The sequence below is a fragment of the Chenopodium album genome, chromosome 24, assembly GCF_948465745.1.
Source record: "Chenopodium album chromosome 24, dcCheAlbu1.1, whole genome shotgun sequence".
Lineage (NCBI taxonomy): Eukaryota > Viridiplantae > Streptophyta > Magnoliopsida > Caryophyllales > Amaranthaceae > Chenopodium > Chenopodium album.
The window spans coordinates 25,160,919-25,177,238 of NC_137857.1; the positions used below are offsets into that span (position 1 = coordinate 25,160,919).

At 37.5% G+C, this 16,320-nt stretch overlaps 3 protein-coding genes across 3 annotated transcripts in view; 2 read left to right on the plus strand and 1 right to left on the minus strand.

Annotated features, from left to right (window-relative positions):
* Positions 1-6,456, plus strand: part of LOC145611205 (phosphoglucan phosphatase DSP4, amyloplastic-like) — a 44,852-nt gene extending 38,396 nt beyond the window's left edge. Inside the window, exons 11-14 of the mRNA XM_081666500.1 lie at positions 3,450-3,545; positions 4,912-4,971; positions 5,244-5,351; positions 5,991-6,456. Coding sequence (XP_081522626.1) covers positions 3,450-3,545; positions 4,912-4,971; positions 5,244-5,351; positions 5,991-6,122 — 396 coding nt within the window. The 3' untranslated portion in view covers positions 6,123-6,456. The remainder of the gene's footprint in view (positions 1-3,449; positions 3,546-4,911; positions 4,972-5,243; positions 5,352-5,990) is intronic.
* Positions 6,457-7,874: 1,418 nt separating this feature from the next.
* Positions 7,875-9,186, plus strand: LOC145610691 (uncharacterized). Its single transcript, XM_081665991.1, has 2 exons — positions 7,875-8,080; positions 8,175-9,186. The coding sequence occupies exons 1-2, from the start codon at positions 7,875-7,877 to the stop codon at positions 9,184-9,186; spliced, it is 1,218 nt and encodes a 405-aa protein (XP_081522117.1).
* Positions 9,187-13,693: 4,507 nt separating this feature from the next.
* Positions 13,694-15,420, minus strand: LOC145610693 (uncharacterized). Its single transcript, XM_081665992.1, has 2 exons — positions 14,759-15,420; positions 13,694-14,327 (listed from the first exon to the last, which is right to left on the minus strand). The coding sequence occupies exons 1-2, from the start codon at positions 15,418-15,420 to the stop codon at positions 13,694-13,696; spliced, it is 1,296 nt and encodes a 431-aa protein (XP_081522118.1).
* Between the last annotated feature and the right edge of the window lie 900 nt (positions 15,421-16,320).

The following is a 16,320-nucleotide window of genomic DNA, read 5'->3' on the forward strand; positions in this document are numbered from 1 at the left end:
TTGTAACTTGAGATTATTTGCACATGGTACCACACGATTGGTCTAAAATAATAATACAAAAAAAATTTAATAAAAAAAAATTTGAATTTTTCCCAACGGCCTCCCCTCTACCCACCACCACTAAAACCACCTCCACTACCCACCACCATTGAAACTACCTCCCCTACCCAGCCCACCAGCTGTAACCACCTCCTTTACCCAACTCACCAACCGACCTATCGAAACCAACGGCCAGCAGCAGCTGTGATGGTTTTGCAATTTTGAGGCTAATTTATGGGCATTCGAAATTGCTCAAAATTGTGGTGTTTGCCGGCGATTGTTGGTGCAACTGTAGTGGGTGACTGGGTGGTAAGTGATAGTGATGGTGGGCTCGTTTTTTGCAGGTTTGTGGTGGCGCCTTTGCGAAGGAGAAGCAGCAAAAGTAGGGCACTAGGGTTGCTATTTTGGTGGTTTTACAGCTTGGTTGTTGGGGTCGGGTCGACCGGAAACGGGGAGGGAGAGGGAGGGGGTGGTCGGAATCGGGGAGGGAGAGGGAGGGGGTGGCCGGAATTGGGCAAGGGGACGGTGGGTGGGCCGGAATTTGGGTTTCAGATTTTATTAAAATTTTTTTTTTGTATTTTATTTTTATTTATTTATTTTTTGTATTTTTTATTTTTTATTTTTGACCTATCATAGGCTGACACGTGTCTAATAGCTTGTAATAACAAGTTAGGTGACCGGTTAGGACCATTTAAAGCATAAGAGGTATAAAAGTCGGATTATTAAAAAATAATCAAAAGGTAGGATTATTTTGAGCGGATGAGCCAAAGGTCGGATTATTCCGGGCAATTTTTCCATATTTTTATGGTATATATTCTTACAAATTAATTTCCGTGCACTTTTTTACATAACATTGTTTTTTAGCTGACACTTGATAAGGGAAAAATAATTTGCAATTACCTCTATTTTAATCTAATAAATTCTGAATTAAAACTAACCTAAGTAGAGTGATAAGCAAGGGTCATATTTCCACGGGGAATCAATAATGCAATTACCTCATTTCAAATACTCCCTATGTATTTTATTACTTGCTCCAGTTCTCCATGCGCAGAGTTTTAGGAGGAATAGTAGAAAGTAATAAAAGATGATGGAAGTGAGGTTAGTTGAAGAATAAAAAATCTGAAAAAGAAAAAGTTTGTGTAAGTGGGGAGGAGAGAGAATATGAAAAATATTAAAATATGATGTGAGGGGACCACCATGGGGAGGAAAATAGTAAAATATTGGTAAAATTTTCTAAAAAAGGAAATGGATCAAGTAATAAAATACGACCGTAAAAGGAAAGTGGAGCAAGTAATCAAATACGGAGGGAATACTATTCAAGCCAATGGGTATGTATTCTTTTTGTGTTTTTGGTGATTAAGAAAGTTGAATAAGTACTAACAATCAAGGCAAAAAAATTAAAATAAAAAATAAAAAATAAAAAAATTAGAACACAATCAACATTAAGAAAAATTAAAACACTTGGGATCAAGCTATTAACGAGGAAATTAAACAATTAATGATGATTTAGTCGATCAAAGAGGTACCAAGGGGTAATTTATCACATTAGGTCACTCCCGCAAACACTAGATGTTCAAGCACCTAATTTCTATGGTCAGCATTAGCTATTAGGTTACTTAAACGCACTAAACTAGCTCACTTCGTATAACTAGTTTAATAACAATAAATGTCAAGAAGTAATTGGCCAACGAGACCCTAAGCAATAAGAACATTACCAATTAACTCAGAGGTGCACAAAAGTCACAACTTAAGCATATAATATCATCATCAAACATCACAAACAACCCATCAAAACCATGGAAATCAAGCTATAATCAATAACCATAGAAACCAAGCTACAATCAATAACCAAGCAAGATAAATTAAACATGATTAATAAAAGGTTTAAGCACTAATCTTTGATTACAAACAATCAACTAAGAAATTAATAATTAGGAAAATAAAATAAGAATTTTGATAAAGAAATTATAGAAATTTGAAGCTTTAATGGAATGTTGAAGATTTTACAATGGAGTTCCACTTTTTCACTAATCTAAGAATTTAATGTTAATAATCTGAATATCCCTTAATTGCATGACTTAAAGGTATATATATACTCCTCATTAACCCCCTAAGAAGTGGGCCAAAATGGTAATTAAAGTATCGATAAAGACCTAGTAGAGCGGGCACTCTATGGTCTCGTAGAAACTCCAACAAGTCTCCCGATGAGTTCTGGAGCGGCCGCTTCATATAGTGGAGTGCTTCTACCTCAAATGCTCCGCTCCAAGCCTTCTACTTGGCTCCTTTTGTAGTTAAGCAGTCGCTCCACTGATAAGTTCGGCTGCTCTTCCCCTGTTTTTCTCCCACTTGTATTCCTCGTTGATTTCATAATATCTTGGGCTTTCCCTTCACATTAGTTTCCCGTTATGGTGTCTTTGAGGCGTCTTACATTGAGGACTTATATAGTATTCATAAGCAAAAGGTTCTAATCAATTAAATTTGGGATATTAAAAGGGTAAATCACTTAAAAACATGTAAATTTATGCAAGGAATATTGAAATAACGCAACTAAAGGATCTACATGAAAGATGCATAAAATGGAGCCTAAACTCATGAGAAAGAGGCCACATCAAGTAAATGTTGGAATACAAAAGTGGTCTAAAAGTGCACTTAACAACACGTTTTGACTTTTACTTTATTCACATGCTTCTTTTTGACCGTCTTTTATGATATGTACAAAAGAATAAACATAGTCATGTGGGATCTTCTTGGATTCATCTCAATACATAATTTTAAATTTTGAACTATTTATAATTTGTTATTATCATATTTAATTAAATTAATGATTGCATAAATACATTGGCAACTGTGACTAAAAGAAACATGTCAACTAAATAGAAAAAGAGGAAGTATAATGCAATCAAAATCACATGTAATCGTAGCTTCAAAGATCAAATTGTCCTTATTATTCATTCAGATGTAAAAGCATTTGTTTGGGGAGTTAGTTCTACACCGCATTTATATTGAAGTTGTAAACAATGGAAGAGAAAGGTAGCAGAAAAGGGATAGTGGAATGTTACTTGTTGAAGATTGAGGGGCTTTTGGGAGAAGGGTGGTTGTAGGCTTGTAGCAAAAAAGAAGAGGGTTGAGCAATGGTGGACAAATTTTTGACTTGTCATTTTTTTCTTCTGCTTAGTCTTTATAGCTCATTTGATTGAATTATGCTTTTTCGGCATCAAACCTAGTAAAGTAAAAGCCTAAATAGATACGAAATTTATGACATCCCCTTGACCAAGAAGTATAGTGTCCACTCAACCAGTAGAATTTGATCTTTTCTTGATGTTGTGAAAACTAGGAAGTACCTAATTAGTCACTGAAAATTATCTCCTCTGTTTGCTCACAATTATGCATGTCTTTCTGTTCATCCAAAGCTTACAGGCCTCAAAAAGAAGTCAATCATATGCAAATGGGATGATCCAAGTTGTAACCTTGTTGAAATTTCTGGGCTTGATGTTGGTTGGGGCCAGGTAACTATATTATAATTTGCATTCTGTTTTTCTGATAAATTTCTTACTTATAGGTTAGTTAACTTTTCTTCTGCTTAACTGATGTTTATTATTATAACTACTATTATTTTTTTTTTTTTTTTTTTTTTGGAAAGATAGTGGATCTCATCAGTTAACCTAAGCTTAATAATTACTAGGATCCAACCTGCTGTCCTAGACCAATGTTTAGTAGTACAAGGGTGCATTTTTGTTTTGTTTACTTTTAGTTGATAGGTTTAGAACCAAGTATCTTGGAAAACCTTAGCTAATTGGTGAATCAGGAAGAGGTGTTTTCTAAGGGGCTGAGTCCAACTGCTGTTTAAATTTCGAAATACACATTACAGATGCTTACAAACATTGAAACTCTGTAAACAAATGAAGAACTAAGTTGACATCTTGGGCACATGGACAAGGGAAGACTAAAAATACATGACCAGTGCTATTAGTCAGGATCTTGGCGAATTTCATATCTTATTTTTTTGAAATTTGAGTTTGACTATTTCATTTCCTGACATTAAAGATGGATCCCACATGAACGTTATTTAGGTGTGCACTTGTCATGTACCAGTGGAGTTTCCATTTCTGTGTATGTGGTGTAATTATGTGGCTAGGTAAATTATGTTCATTTGCTAGGTGTACAAGTGTTTCATGGCAGACCATCTCTTTACTATATGAACCTCATCCTCCGGTGGTTGGTTTGAGGTTTTGGTGGCCATAGTGGGTGCTAGGCAGTTTCTGTGGGTGGCTGACTGGCTGGTGGTGTTGGTATGGCTATGGGTGGGTTGGGTTAGACAGGAGCTATGAATGATTAAGTGTTTGGTGTGGAGTAGGGTGTTTGGGGAGTGGGATTCCGATTGGTTGATTCAATTAGATGGGTAGGTTAGTAAAATCAGTTATTTAAGCTAAGATTTAACAATATAACACCAAGGGTTAGCCATAATACTAATAAGACTGTAAGAGGATTAAGAGCACACTAATTGGTTATACAATACCATGAGGTCACTCGAAAAACTAAAAAAAAAAAAAAAGAAAAGAAGAAGAAGAAGAAATTTCCACCGTATAGAATTTGCAATATCACGAGGCTACCGTGTAGAAATTCTTAATAACAACTGATAACCAAACACCATTTATCACCCAAAACTTTGTACAAAGGTGAGTGTAGACACCTTTATAGGATAAAGGGAGTAGGTGTCTTTATAGGTAAGTGACATCACTGTTTGGGTCGTGGATCATACCCCTATTGAAATATGCACATCCAAACCACCTTTTACTATGTAATTAATTTAAGCGCTGACAATCTATTTAGTTTGGTTGGACCAGAATCTTATTTTTATGATTTTAATTTCAGAAAGTTCCACTGAAATTTGACAAGGAGCAAAATGCTTGGATTCTACAGAGAGAATTGCTGGTAAGTCATGCGTAGATATACATTAATGCCAGCCCTATGCCACAAGTTTGTTTTTTTGATTTTATTTTGTCTTTCTTTCTTTATGGAGCATCAAATTTCCTTTCATATAAAATTTCTATTAAATTACCTATCCTAACAATGGATATAGAAATAAATTGGATGATTATATTATAGGATTCTTAATGTTTTGACAAAGCTAGTTCCTAGTGAAGGTTAACTACTAAAGACGTGATCAAACGGATCTACATGACATTTACTATCTCTTTTAACAGGAAGGACATTACGAGTACAAGTATATTGTTGATGGTGAATGGACCTGCAACAAGAATGAACTTGTCACTCCTACAAATAAGGATGGTCATACCAATAACTATGTTGTGGTGAGTCTCAATACCTCAGATTCTATACTCTGTAATTAGTATAACGCATTTCATCATGACCAATGAGAGGCCGAGAGGGTGGTAAACTAAATAGTTTACCATTAAAGCTAGATTGTCACAAATTTTAGTAACTTGCAGGGGTATATTTTGCAGACTTAAAGCCAAATTATGGCCATTAGGACAAGCAATAATGTGTACAACCTCCGTTGCAAAATTGTGTCATTTCTCATTATTTTGGGGGTTGGGGGGAGGGATGATGTGCATGAATATTAAGAAAGTGGGTAAAAGGTGAGAGGAAACCCCAAAAAACTATTTGAATTACCCTCAAAACCCAAGTGCAAAAGAAACTTGGGAGTTAGTAAGGGTACATTGGATATCCGCTATGTGAAAAGCAATATTTGTGGAACTTTCAAAAAAAGTCAAGGTTGCAATGTTTTTGTTACAAAGGAAGTAGAGTTTTAACCAATGCACAATTAATATACGTATGTTTAACTATATCAGAGGAAGTGAAGAAGCAAATGGTAAAGATTATTTCGTGATAAATAAAGTGTTTCAAGTGTCATTGAGATGCCATTGTATTAAATAAACACCTTTGTTGCGCATTTAGTTCTTTCTTTGCACTCAAAACTCTGTCTGCAGGTTTCCGCTGATGATCCAGATAGTGATAGAACACAGGTGCGGAAGAGGTTAACTGGGGAAGATCCAGATCTTACCACAAATGAACGAATCAAAATACGACAATTTCTCGAGGAAGTCTCAGATCATGAATGATGTTGCTGACCTCTTCAGCTGTGTTGTAAAAGGATGCAAAGTCAATGAGATAGAGACTCTAAGGCACATTATGTACTGTCACAACAATACTAGCAGTTCATACGAAATACTCCGTAGTAAATATATATGTTAATAATGTGGTTGACATATGTAAAGAACCTCTCGATGTAAAGTTGACTAATAAAATAATTTTAAGCTATATGTGCTGGTTTTATGAAGTTAGAATTGGAGGTTTTTTTTACATTGTAAAGAAAAATTGTAACATAATCATCAATTATTGTTGATTATTTCTATCTATAAATATAACTAAAGTAAAAAACCATTGACATCATAATTGAACACGTGTCACTTAGTTGAGACACGAGAAACTCAACCGAGTGACTTAAAATTCTTAGCTGACAAGCTTAGTTGATAAACGAGAAACTTGTTTCCTTTGGCTAAGATAATATACTTTGTATAATTATGTGATCGTATCTAAGGCCTACAACAGAACAACAGTAAGTCATTAAGGATGTTAGAATTTGAAAAAACATTGTAAATATATACTTATCTCATTAGCAACAGAAGAAGCCAGTGACATTAAAATACATGGTTTCACGACAGATAAAAGACAACTAGGAGATATCACAAACCTCTGGCTTATTCAGCATTACAAATTCATTACTTCTAAGTTGCTCTACTGCTGGGCTCACATAGTTGATCGGTCACGAGTTCATCATGCACATCTTGCCAAAGATGTTGCAGCAACTACGTTTTGCTTAGCTAATAGTTTGCGAATTTTAAGGTACGTCATGGTGCACCAAGATATAGGTGCAGTGTACACCACGCTCATACTTTTGAACATTTAGTAAAAAAATTTGAACAATCACAAGATTTGAACATGTAGTATATTAAAAATGAACAATTATTATTAAAAATGAATATACATTTATTTATAATGAACATATTTTAAACAATTTATTTTATCTTTATTCGTATTTACATTGTATTTGAACCTATTTGTTTTTAAAATGAAAATTATAATTTAAAATATGAACATGAAACTATTAAAATTTTACCATATAATTTTTTTAAATAAACATTGAAATTTTTAAATACTCCCTCCGCAAACAGTTATCTGCAACAACTGTACTTTTTACGGACTCCTAGACAAAACTTTTAGGGAAATTTAATTACATTTTGGTGGGATTAATTAAGTTTATTGTTGGAGGGAAAGAAGAGAGAGAAAGTGGAAGCACATGATTACTTTTATTCAAGTGGGTACTTTTGAGTGGGAAAATGGAGAAAGTGGTCCACTCAAGGGTTTTGGCTGGAAATCAGTCACCAAAATGTAGAGAGAATGTACTTTTCCCTCTATTTTTTTGGTGTGAAATTTTGAAAATTTCATATTTCCACCAAAAATTTTAAAATTTTCAAAATTTAGCAACTTTTGCCACATTCATTCATATTTTCAGCAATTTTCAAGCAATTCAAGTGCCATATAAAAGGGCACCACTCCTACAGTTAGCATTAATTACAGACCAAAAGCCTCATGGCTTAGAAAATTAAGAATTCAGTTTCTTCAAAAACAAACCCCATTAAATCCTAACATCATTAGTCCAAAATATACATTGCCTAAATTAAGATTAGTCCTAAACTACGGGCAGCATTAGGGTTCCGCTTCTTTGAGGTCTTCACAAAAAACTTGAGCCACAAAAAACTTCATCACCTTCATTCACCATCTGCAAAAAAAAATCAGAGGGGACCACACACATGGAAGAATATTTTGATCAGGAATTTTTTAATATTGAACAACTACTCAACGAGGGACCATATCAGTACATGAGTGGTGATTCAAGCATGGAAGAAGACTTCAGTGAAGGGGATAATAGTGACCAAGAAGGAGACAATAATGAAGAGCAACACCTAACACAAGCACAGCCAACAAGCAGAAAGCAGCTAACTGTCCAAACCAAAAGGCAAATGGTAGATGATTTTCTACTCAACATGCATGAGGGGGAACTCACAAGGGGATTTTTGTCATACATTTGTAAGAAAGTATGGAATTCACAGAAGCACATCTCAAAGGGTCTGGAAATTTGTTAAAGACAGCATAGCTCAAGGGAATGTAATTGATGTCAGAAGCAAAAAGTTGGGCAAAACAGGTCCAAAACCTAGGGACATATCAAATGAGTTCTTGCAGTCTGTCCCTTTGTACAAAAGGACAACAGAGAGGAGCTATGCAGCTGCTCTAAAAATCTCACATGGATTTCTCCACAAACTCAAGAAAAAGGGCAGATTAAGAACATATACAGCAGCAAACCATCCAACTCTCACATCTAATCACAAAATTGCAAGGATGAAGTGGGTACTAGAGCACATTCACCCAATTCCAGCAGTTGGAAATCCAACTTTTATAGACATGCAACAGGATATTCACATTGATGAAAAATGGTTCTACATGAACCCTGAAACAAGGAGGTTCTACCTTTTACCAAAGGAAGAAAACCCTTACAGATGTCAGCAGTCAAAGAGGTACAAAATCAAAGCAATGTTCATGGGGGTCATTGGGAAACCATTGTATGACAGCAATGGGAACATGCTACATGATGGGAAGTTTGGTATTTTCCCATTCATCTACCAACAGAGGGCTAAGAAGAAAAGCAAGAACAGAGATGCAAGAGTATTGGAAACTAAGGCAACAGAGAGTGTGAACAAGGAAGAAATCAGGAAGATGCTGCTGAACAATGTCATACCAGCAATCAAAAGACAATGGCACCCAAGTCTTCCTAAAGATATAAACATACAATGGGACAATGCAAGGCCTCATCAGATTCCTATGGATGAGGAATTCAAAGCTGCCTGCACTTCTGATGGGTTCAATATTCAAATGAAATTTCAACCAGCACAATCACCTGACCTAAATGTGCTTGATTTGGGACTCTTCAAGGTCATACAGTCTTTACAATATCAGTCTTTTCCCACCAAAATTGAGGAATTAATTGAAAAAGTCTATGAGGCTTATGAATGGTTTGATCCCATACTCAACAAGTACACATGGATTACATTGCAAGGGGTGATGTAGATGATTCTAGAAAAGGAAGGGGGAAACAACTTCAATCCACCACATATGGGTAAGAAGAGGTTGGACAACCTAGGTTTGCTACCAGAATAGTTGGAATGTGATAAGGGACTCATACAACAAGCAGTGGACCACCTCAACACACTTTTCATTGAATTTAATCAACACATTCCTGACAATACTCAGCTTGAGGTGGATTCAGATTAGGGACAGGGGTACAATACCATTCAAGCAAGGCATGACTTCCACACATAACCAAACAAGTGCTCAAAACATGTTTTTTTGACAATGTAAGCAACTATATTTTGTTTATGCTTAGTCTGGTTTGGTTATGTGTATTTTGGTAGATTTCCTTTTTAATTTTAGGGCAGTCATGTAATGAATAGGTATGGGCAAAAACTTTTTGAGTTGTAAGCTGGTGTTATGAAATGAATGAAGAATGGATTGGCATAGGTTGTCTACATTCCATCGGATAGGTTACTTTGTTGTCATTGGAATTATGTAAGGGGGATACCTCAACAACAACTATGAACCACACTTATTGGAGCAAAGCCCCCTTACACATTTAATTCAAAGTGAGTCCCTTCATCATTTGGAATTTGTATATGAACACATGAATCAATGAGGGACTCAAACATTTAGGCCACATCAAAAGGGACTCACACACATAGGGCAAAGCACAGACTTGCAAGAACTACATGCATCAATAACCAAAGGGACAGGGTAGGCACCAAAACAGGCCTCATCATGCATCAAACTTTCATTCCCTTGGCCATAATGGGACTGATTGAGCAAGCACAAACCATACAGACTTCACAAACCCAAAATCACAACCGCATTGAACAAATGCCACCACAAAACAGTAGCATAACTATAGCAGAGCAAACCATATGTAACCAGCAAGCTTAAACCATCATCACACAAGCAGCAACATCAAAGCAACATATATGAGGGCAGTCAACACACACACAAGGTTTACCCAGCATTATATAAGCACAATATATGACAACAACAACTCAATTACCAACAATCAGTACTATAGAGTGTCACAGACCATAAACCAACATAAGGGACTCAATATGCATATCAAAACAATTTCATAATCAACCAGCTTATGCAACAACATTAAAAATCAAAATTAGGGTTAAGAAATAGTTACGCTGCGCAGATTAGTTGTTGGGAGGGAAACATTAGGGTACTTGTCCCTAAGGAAGGCCAAATATGCAGGGTCCCAGTCGCTGTAGTCCGGGTTGAAGACAGATCTGACTCTTTTCTTCCCCACAGAGTTGGAGGAAGACGCTGTTGACTTTAGGGACTCAGGCAAGACCCTCCCCCCCCAGATACAGGAGAGTCAGGGAGCACCACAACCTCCACTAGTGGCTGCTCAACGTGAACCTCCACACAGTCAAAGTCCTCAGCAGATTTCTCAGCCACAGCTACAACGTTCGAAGGTCCACCATCAACCTCAACATCCTGGAGACCCATCTCTCCACCAGAACCACCATCCAAGGCTAGATCTGGCCCCTCTCCCTCCGTAGAAGCCTCCTTTTCCTGCTCCTCTTCGTCGCTGGACACATACTCTGTTAGTTTTGCTCCGATTTTGCCTCGAGTGTATCTCCGGAAGTAGGACGTGCAGCGGCGAACTAGTTTTAGTTCACCAGTTCCGCGCTGAACCTTGTACAGCGTAGATCCCTCAGATCTACGAGGAGGGGATTTGTTTCTTGGGGACTCATTTGGATCTGGGTCCGTTTTCGAAGAGGAAGCAGAGAAAAAGTGGAGTTAGGGTTTCGTAGGAGAGAGAACAGGGGAGAGATCAGGAGAGAGAGTGAAAAAATAAAAGTGAAAGGAGGGGTTTTGTTGAAGTTCTGGAGATTTCTCCAGAATTAATGAAGGAGGCATCGTAATCGAGAGAAATTCAATGAAGAACATTGAATGAGGCAGTTGGGAGATGAGAGGTTGTTGATGTGAGAGAGTGTGAGGGTGTTAATTTTTGGTGGGAATCATTAGAGTGTGGTAGATCATTAGGTTTTAATTGTGTGTAATTAAACATAGTTAAACAACATCAAATTTAAAAAGTAAGGGTAAATCTGTCTTTTACCACTTAAATTATTACTATATAAGGAAATAAAAAAATTTGTTGCAAATAATAGAAGCACCCATTTATGGCAAATGTTGCAGATAACTGTTTGCGGAGGGAGTATAATCATTACTATTTTATAATGAGCATCAATAAATATACACATGACACTACTCGATTTTGAACATTTATTATTTGAAAATGAACGTTGAAATTTTAAATATGAACACAACACTATATAATGAACATCAAATTTTTGAAAAAGGTTTATTTGACTCGTAGTAGTTCAATAGTTTTGTAATATATATTGAACATTTAGTGCATATAAAATGAATATTTCATTTTAAAATATAAACATATTAACTTTTTTTTTTTTTGAGGGAACGGTAGCGATGTTATATTACTCCCTCCGTTTTTAAATAATTGCTCCACTTTCCTTTCTAGCCGTTTTTAAATATTTGCTCCATTTCCTATTTTGGAAAGCTTTTACAATTTTTAATTTCATTTCTCATACTTAGTGGACCCAACATAATACTCTCTCTCCTCCTATTCTTCCACTACTTTTGCTTTTTACAATTTTTTTTCTCAATTGCCCTACTACCTTCATATTTTATTACTTTCTCCAATATATCCTAAAACTCCGCGCATGGAGAAATGGAGCAAGTATTTAAAAACGGAGAGAGTATTAGTTAAGGAAGATCAAGATCCGCCAAAGTGGTTAAGCTTTGGGGGAACGAATCTAATCGTACAAGTTCGGAACAATCACCAGTTTCCCATCTTACAACCAAGTGGGCAACCGTATTACATGACCGTTTAACATGTTTAAACTTACAAACATCAAATAACATGCTAGCTACCTCTCCTAATATCATTAAAGACAAGAAAATAGGAGCCAAACCATGCGTACCATTCTTCACAACATTGATAACATTCAGCGAGTCACTCTCTACTTCAATCCTCTAATATCCTAGCCTCCAAGCAACAGAAATAGCAAATCTTACTGCCATTGCCTTAGCTATCTCGGGTGTAGTACATGGCGTTTGTCTTACAGCAGTAGCAAGAATCCTCCCTTCAGCATCTCTTAGCACAGCCCCTAAGCCACATCTCAAACCAGCCAGCACATGTGCATCAGAATTAACCTTAACGCAACCAACTGTAGGACAATTCCAGTGAGTTGCCCCCCGAGACATCCCATGAACTGGGTTAATTGTCAGCACCTTCTCTGCATATGAGTTATAATCACTCACGAGCCTAAGAAAACCAGTAGCTAGCATCACCGAATCAGGCCTCTCTTCCTGGAACAAGATCATGTTCCTCCCCCTCCACGTAGCCCACATTAACCCAGCCATCAAACATACCACCTCTGCACTTAATTTTCTACAAAGCCATAGCCATAGTTCAGCAAAACTCGAATGAGGTGCATCAATCAAGTGCTCACGGTGCTCACTATGCTTCCATATCTCCTTAGCCACCACACAATCAATCAGAGAATGCACAATAGACTCCGTAGCTCCACATAAAGAGCAAGTCGCGTCTGTCGTGATGTGTCTTTGCCAAAGTCTCTCCTTCACAGCCATGTTACCCTTCACCGTATTCCATAAGAAGTGCCGCATCTTGGGGGGTCCCTTAGCTCTCCAAACAGTCCTCTATAGTTATTTTTCTCAGCGTTATCACCAACATCATTAGCTCCCATCTTCGTAAGCCAGTATCCAGCTTTAACCGAATAAAGACCACTCTTAGATAAGAACCAATACATAGAATCAGCAGCTGGTGTGGTAGGCAAGGGAATAGACATGATGTTATCCATAATCTCATGGTCAAAAAGTTATTCAAGCTTTGCTGCATTCCACTCCTTTCTATCATCTAACAGTAAATCATAAACCAACATATCGGCATTAACAGCAGCTGGGCGAGATAGAACAGCAACCGTGCCACCCTTAAGCAACCAACCATCAGACCACACTTTAATATTATTCCCATTCCCCACCCTCCAAGCGAGCCCATCCTTCAACAAGGACTTAGCTCCCCAAATGCTCCGCCATGAGAAACTAGGGTCATACCCCCTATTTGCTGCCATAATATCAGAATTCTTGAAGTACCTTGCTTTTAAAATTTTGTGAAGCAAAGACTCGGTGTTTGTAAGTAAGCGCCAACATTACTTTGCCAAGAGAGCTTGATTAAAACATTTCAAGTCACGAAAGCCCATTCCACCCTTAGCCTTCGGAAGATACAATCTTTCCCAACTTTGCCAATGTAACTTCTTTTCATTTTCCCTCATCCCCACCAAAATCTATTCAACAAAGTATGAATCTCATCAATTAGGCCCTCCGGAATTTTAAAAAATACTCATCATATACGTTGGGATTGCTTACGCTACTGCTTTAATAAGTACCTCCTTACCCGGCTTTGACAATAATCTCTCCTTCCTCCTATTTAATTTCTTCCAAACCTCTCCTTAAGGCATGCAAAAACAAATTTTTTAGACTTCCCAATGATGGTTGACAAACCCAAATATTTTTCATGTCTGTCAACTTCACGCACTCTAAGCGTATCAATAATCAATTGCCTCCTATCCCTCATGACACATTTGCTAAAAGCCACCTCTGTCTTACTCAAATTCACTTTCTGACCAGATGCTCTTTCATACTTACTGATCATTTCAGCTATCATAGAACATTCCTGCAGAGTAGCTTTTGCAAAAAGGATACTGTCATCGGCAAAAAATAAGTGAGATACTCTTGATGCCCCATGACAAATCTTTGCTCCATTAATTTTCTTCTCCCTTGCTGCTTTTGACAGAATAGTAGAAAAAGCATCAGCACATAGCAAAAATAAGTACAAAGATATTGGATCACCCTGCCAGAGCCCTCTAGTTGGAGTAATAGAACCCGTAATTTCACCATTTACCTTGAAAGAGAATGATACACTCCAAATACACCTCATCACCCTTTCGATCCAACTAGCACTAAACCCCAACTTCACCATAACTCTCTCTAAAAAACACCACTCCACCCTATCATACTCTTTACTCATATCAAGTTTCAAAGCCACCGACCCATCCTTTCCTCTTCATATAGAATGTAAAATCTCAAAAGCAACTAAGGCATTGTCCGTTATCAATCTTCCCGGCACAAAAGCACTTTGATTAACAGAGATAATATCATTAAGGAATGGTTTTAATTTATTCGCCAAAACCTTAGATATTATTCTATATATCACATTGCAGCAACTTATAGGTCTGAATTCTGTCATATCTCTCGGGTCATTACATTTGGGAATAAAAACAATGCACGTTCTATTGATCTCATCTATATTCAAACCACCTTTCCACCAATTTTTTACTAACGTAACAATGTCAGGACCGAAAATATGCCAAATTTTTTGAAAAAATAAAGCATGCACACCATCAATACCGGGTGCCTTATTCGGGTGCATTTGAAATAGTGCCTCTTTGATCTCCATCTCACACGGCTCCTTCTCCGTTTCATCCATCATAACCTTCGATACTGTTCTAGCCCCTCCAAAGCGCCATCCATATCTGTCGGGCTGCTTGTGGTGAATAAATCAGAAAGATAGTCCCCTACAATCCTAATAATCTCGTCCTCATTATCACGCCAATTCCCACCTTTGTCAAGCAAGCCATGAATTGTATTCTTCTTCTTTCTAGCACTCGCCTTGTGGTGGAAGTAGGCCGTATTTTTGTCCCCATCCCTCATCTCATTTGCACGTGATCGGGAAAACCAAAAGGACTCCTCTCTCCTCCTTAATTCCCCCAACTCCCCTGCTAATTTTTTACACCTACTAAGCATAGATGCGTCCACCAGACCCCCTTGAGCAACCTGTAACTCCTCCTCCACCAACCTAATTTTTTTGTTTGTCTCCCCAAATGATTTTGTAGCCCATCTCCTCAACTCACTTGCACACCCAGCTATGCGCATATGAGCCTCTGCCCCACATCCCTCCTTCCAAGCCTTAGCCACAACCGTAGTACACTCATCACTCGAAAACCATTGAGACTCAAAACGAAAGAGTTTCTTCTTCCTACCTCTCTCGTAGTAGTTAATTGTATCAAGGACAATTGGAGCATGATCCGACTCTTCTCGATGGAGATGTCTCACAGAAAATTTTGGGAACATCGAGCACCAATCATTATCCGCCATAAAACGGTCCAACCTTTCTCTCACTATAGTCTCCGGAGTTTTACCCCTTTGCCAAGTGAACATGTTGCCCTTAAAACCCAAGTCTCTTAAGCCTCATTCATCAATTGTTTCCCTAAAAGCATCCATCAAAGACTCTCTCCGTATAGCCCCACCATCCTTTTCCCGCATACTCACTACTTCATTAAAATCCCCAAACATAATGCAAGGGATCGAACACGAGTTTTTGAGATTTCGCATCATTTCCCAAGTCTTATGCTTATTCTCCGACTCTGGCCATCCATAAACACCAATTTCTCTCCAAACTGGATCACCATTATTATTTAGGATATCTGCCGCATAATAGTGCTTCGAGAAAGAGATAGTAGCCACATTCACATCTCTCCACCAAAATCCCATACCCCCCAAATTACCCTCACTACTCAAGCAAACACCATGTTCAAAGCCACACCTTCTTTTTTTTTCCCAAAACATTCGCATCGATCATAGTTTCCATTAAGAAAACCACCTCCGACCTCTCTCTCCAGCATAAATTCCGGAGAGTACGCTCAGTCCAAGAGTTGCCAATTCCTTGGACATTCCTGCTTAACAATTTCATTGCTACTAGTACGAATTAACAGAAATAATACACCACCATACCTTCGAAATCAGTCCAATGCCAAACACAAAATATCAGCGTCGAAACAATAGGGAAAAGCAATTATGGTTCAGCACAAACACGCACAATGAAACACTAATCGTTGCATCGGGAAGGAAATTTTGTGGAAATTGATGATGAAATTAAGAGAAATTGACCCCGAAAACTATGAATCCTAGGCAAGGACTACAAACCCTACTCGAGGGACTCTATGTCTAATTGAAAACTATGTATTTTTTTTATATAAACATATTAACTTTGTGAAT

Bases quoted from the DNA above. Each gene is read 5' to 3' on its own strand.
- LOC145610691 (XM_081665991.1), top strand. From the start codon at position 7,875: ATGGAAGAATATTTTGATCAGGAATTTTTTAATATTGAACAACTACTC. The intron at 8,081-8,174 runs GCAAATGGTAGA...TGGAATTCACAG, and splicing joins CTAACTGTCCAAACCAAAAG to AAGCACATCTCAAAGGGTCT.
- LOC145610693 (XM_081665992.1), bottom strand. From the start codon at position 15,420: ATGGCGGATAATGATTGGTGCTCGATGTTCCCAAAATTTTCTGTGAGA. The intron at 14,328-14,758 runs GTTATGATGGAT...TTCTATATGAAG, and splicing joins GGGCTAGAACAGTATCGAAG to AGGAAAGGATGGGTCGGTGG.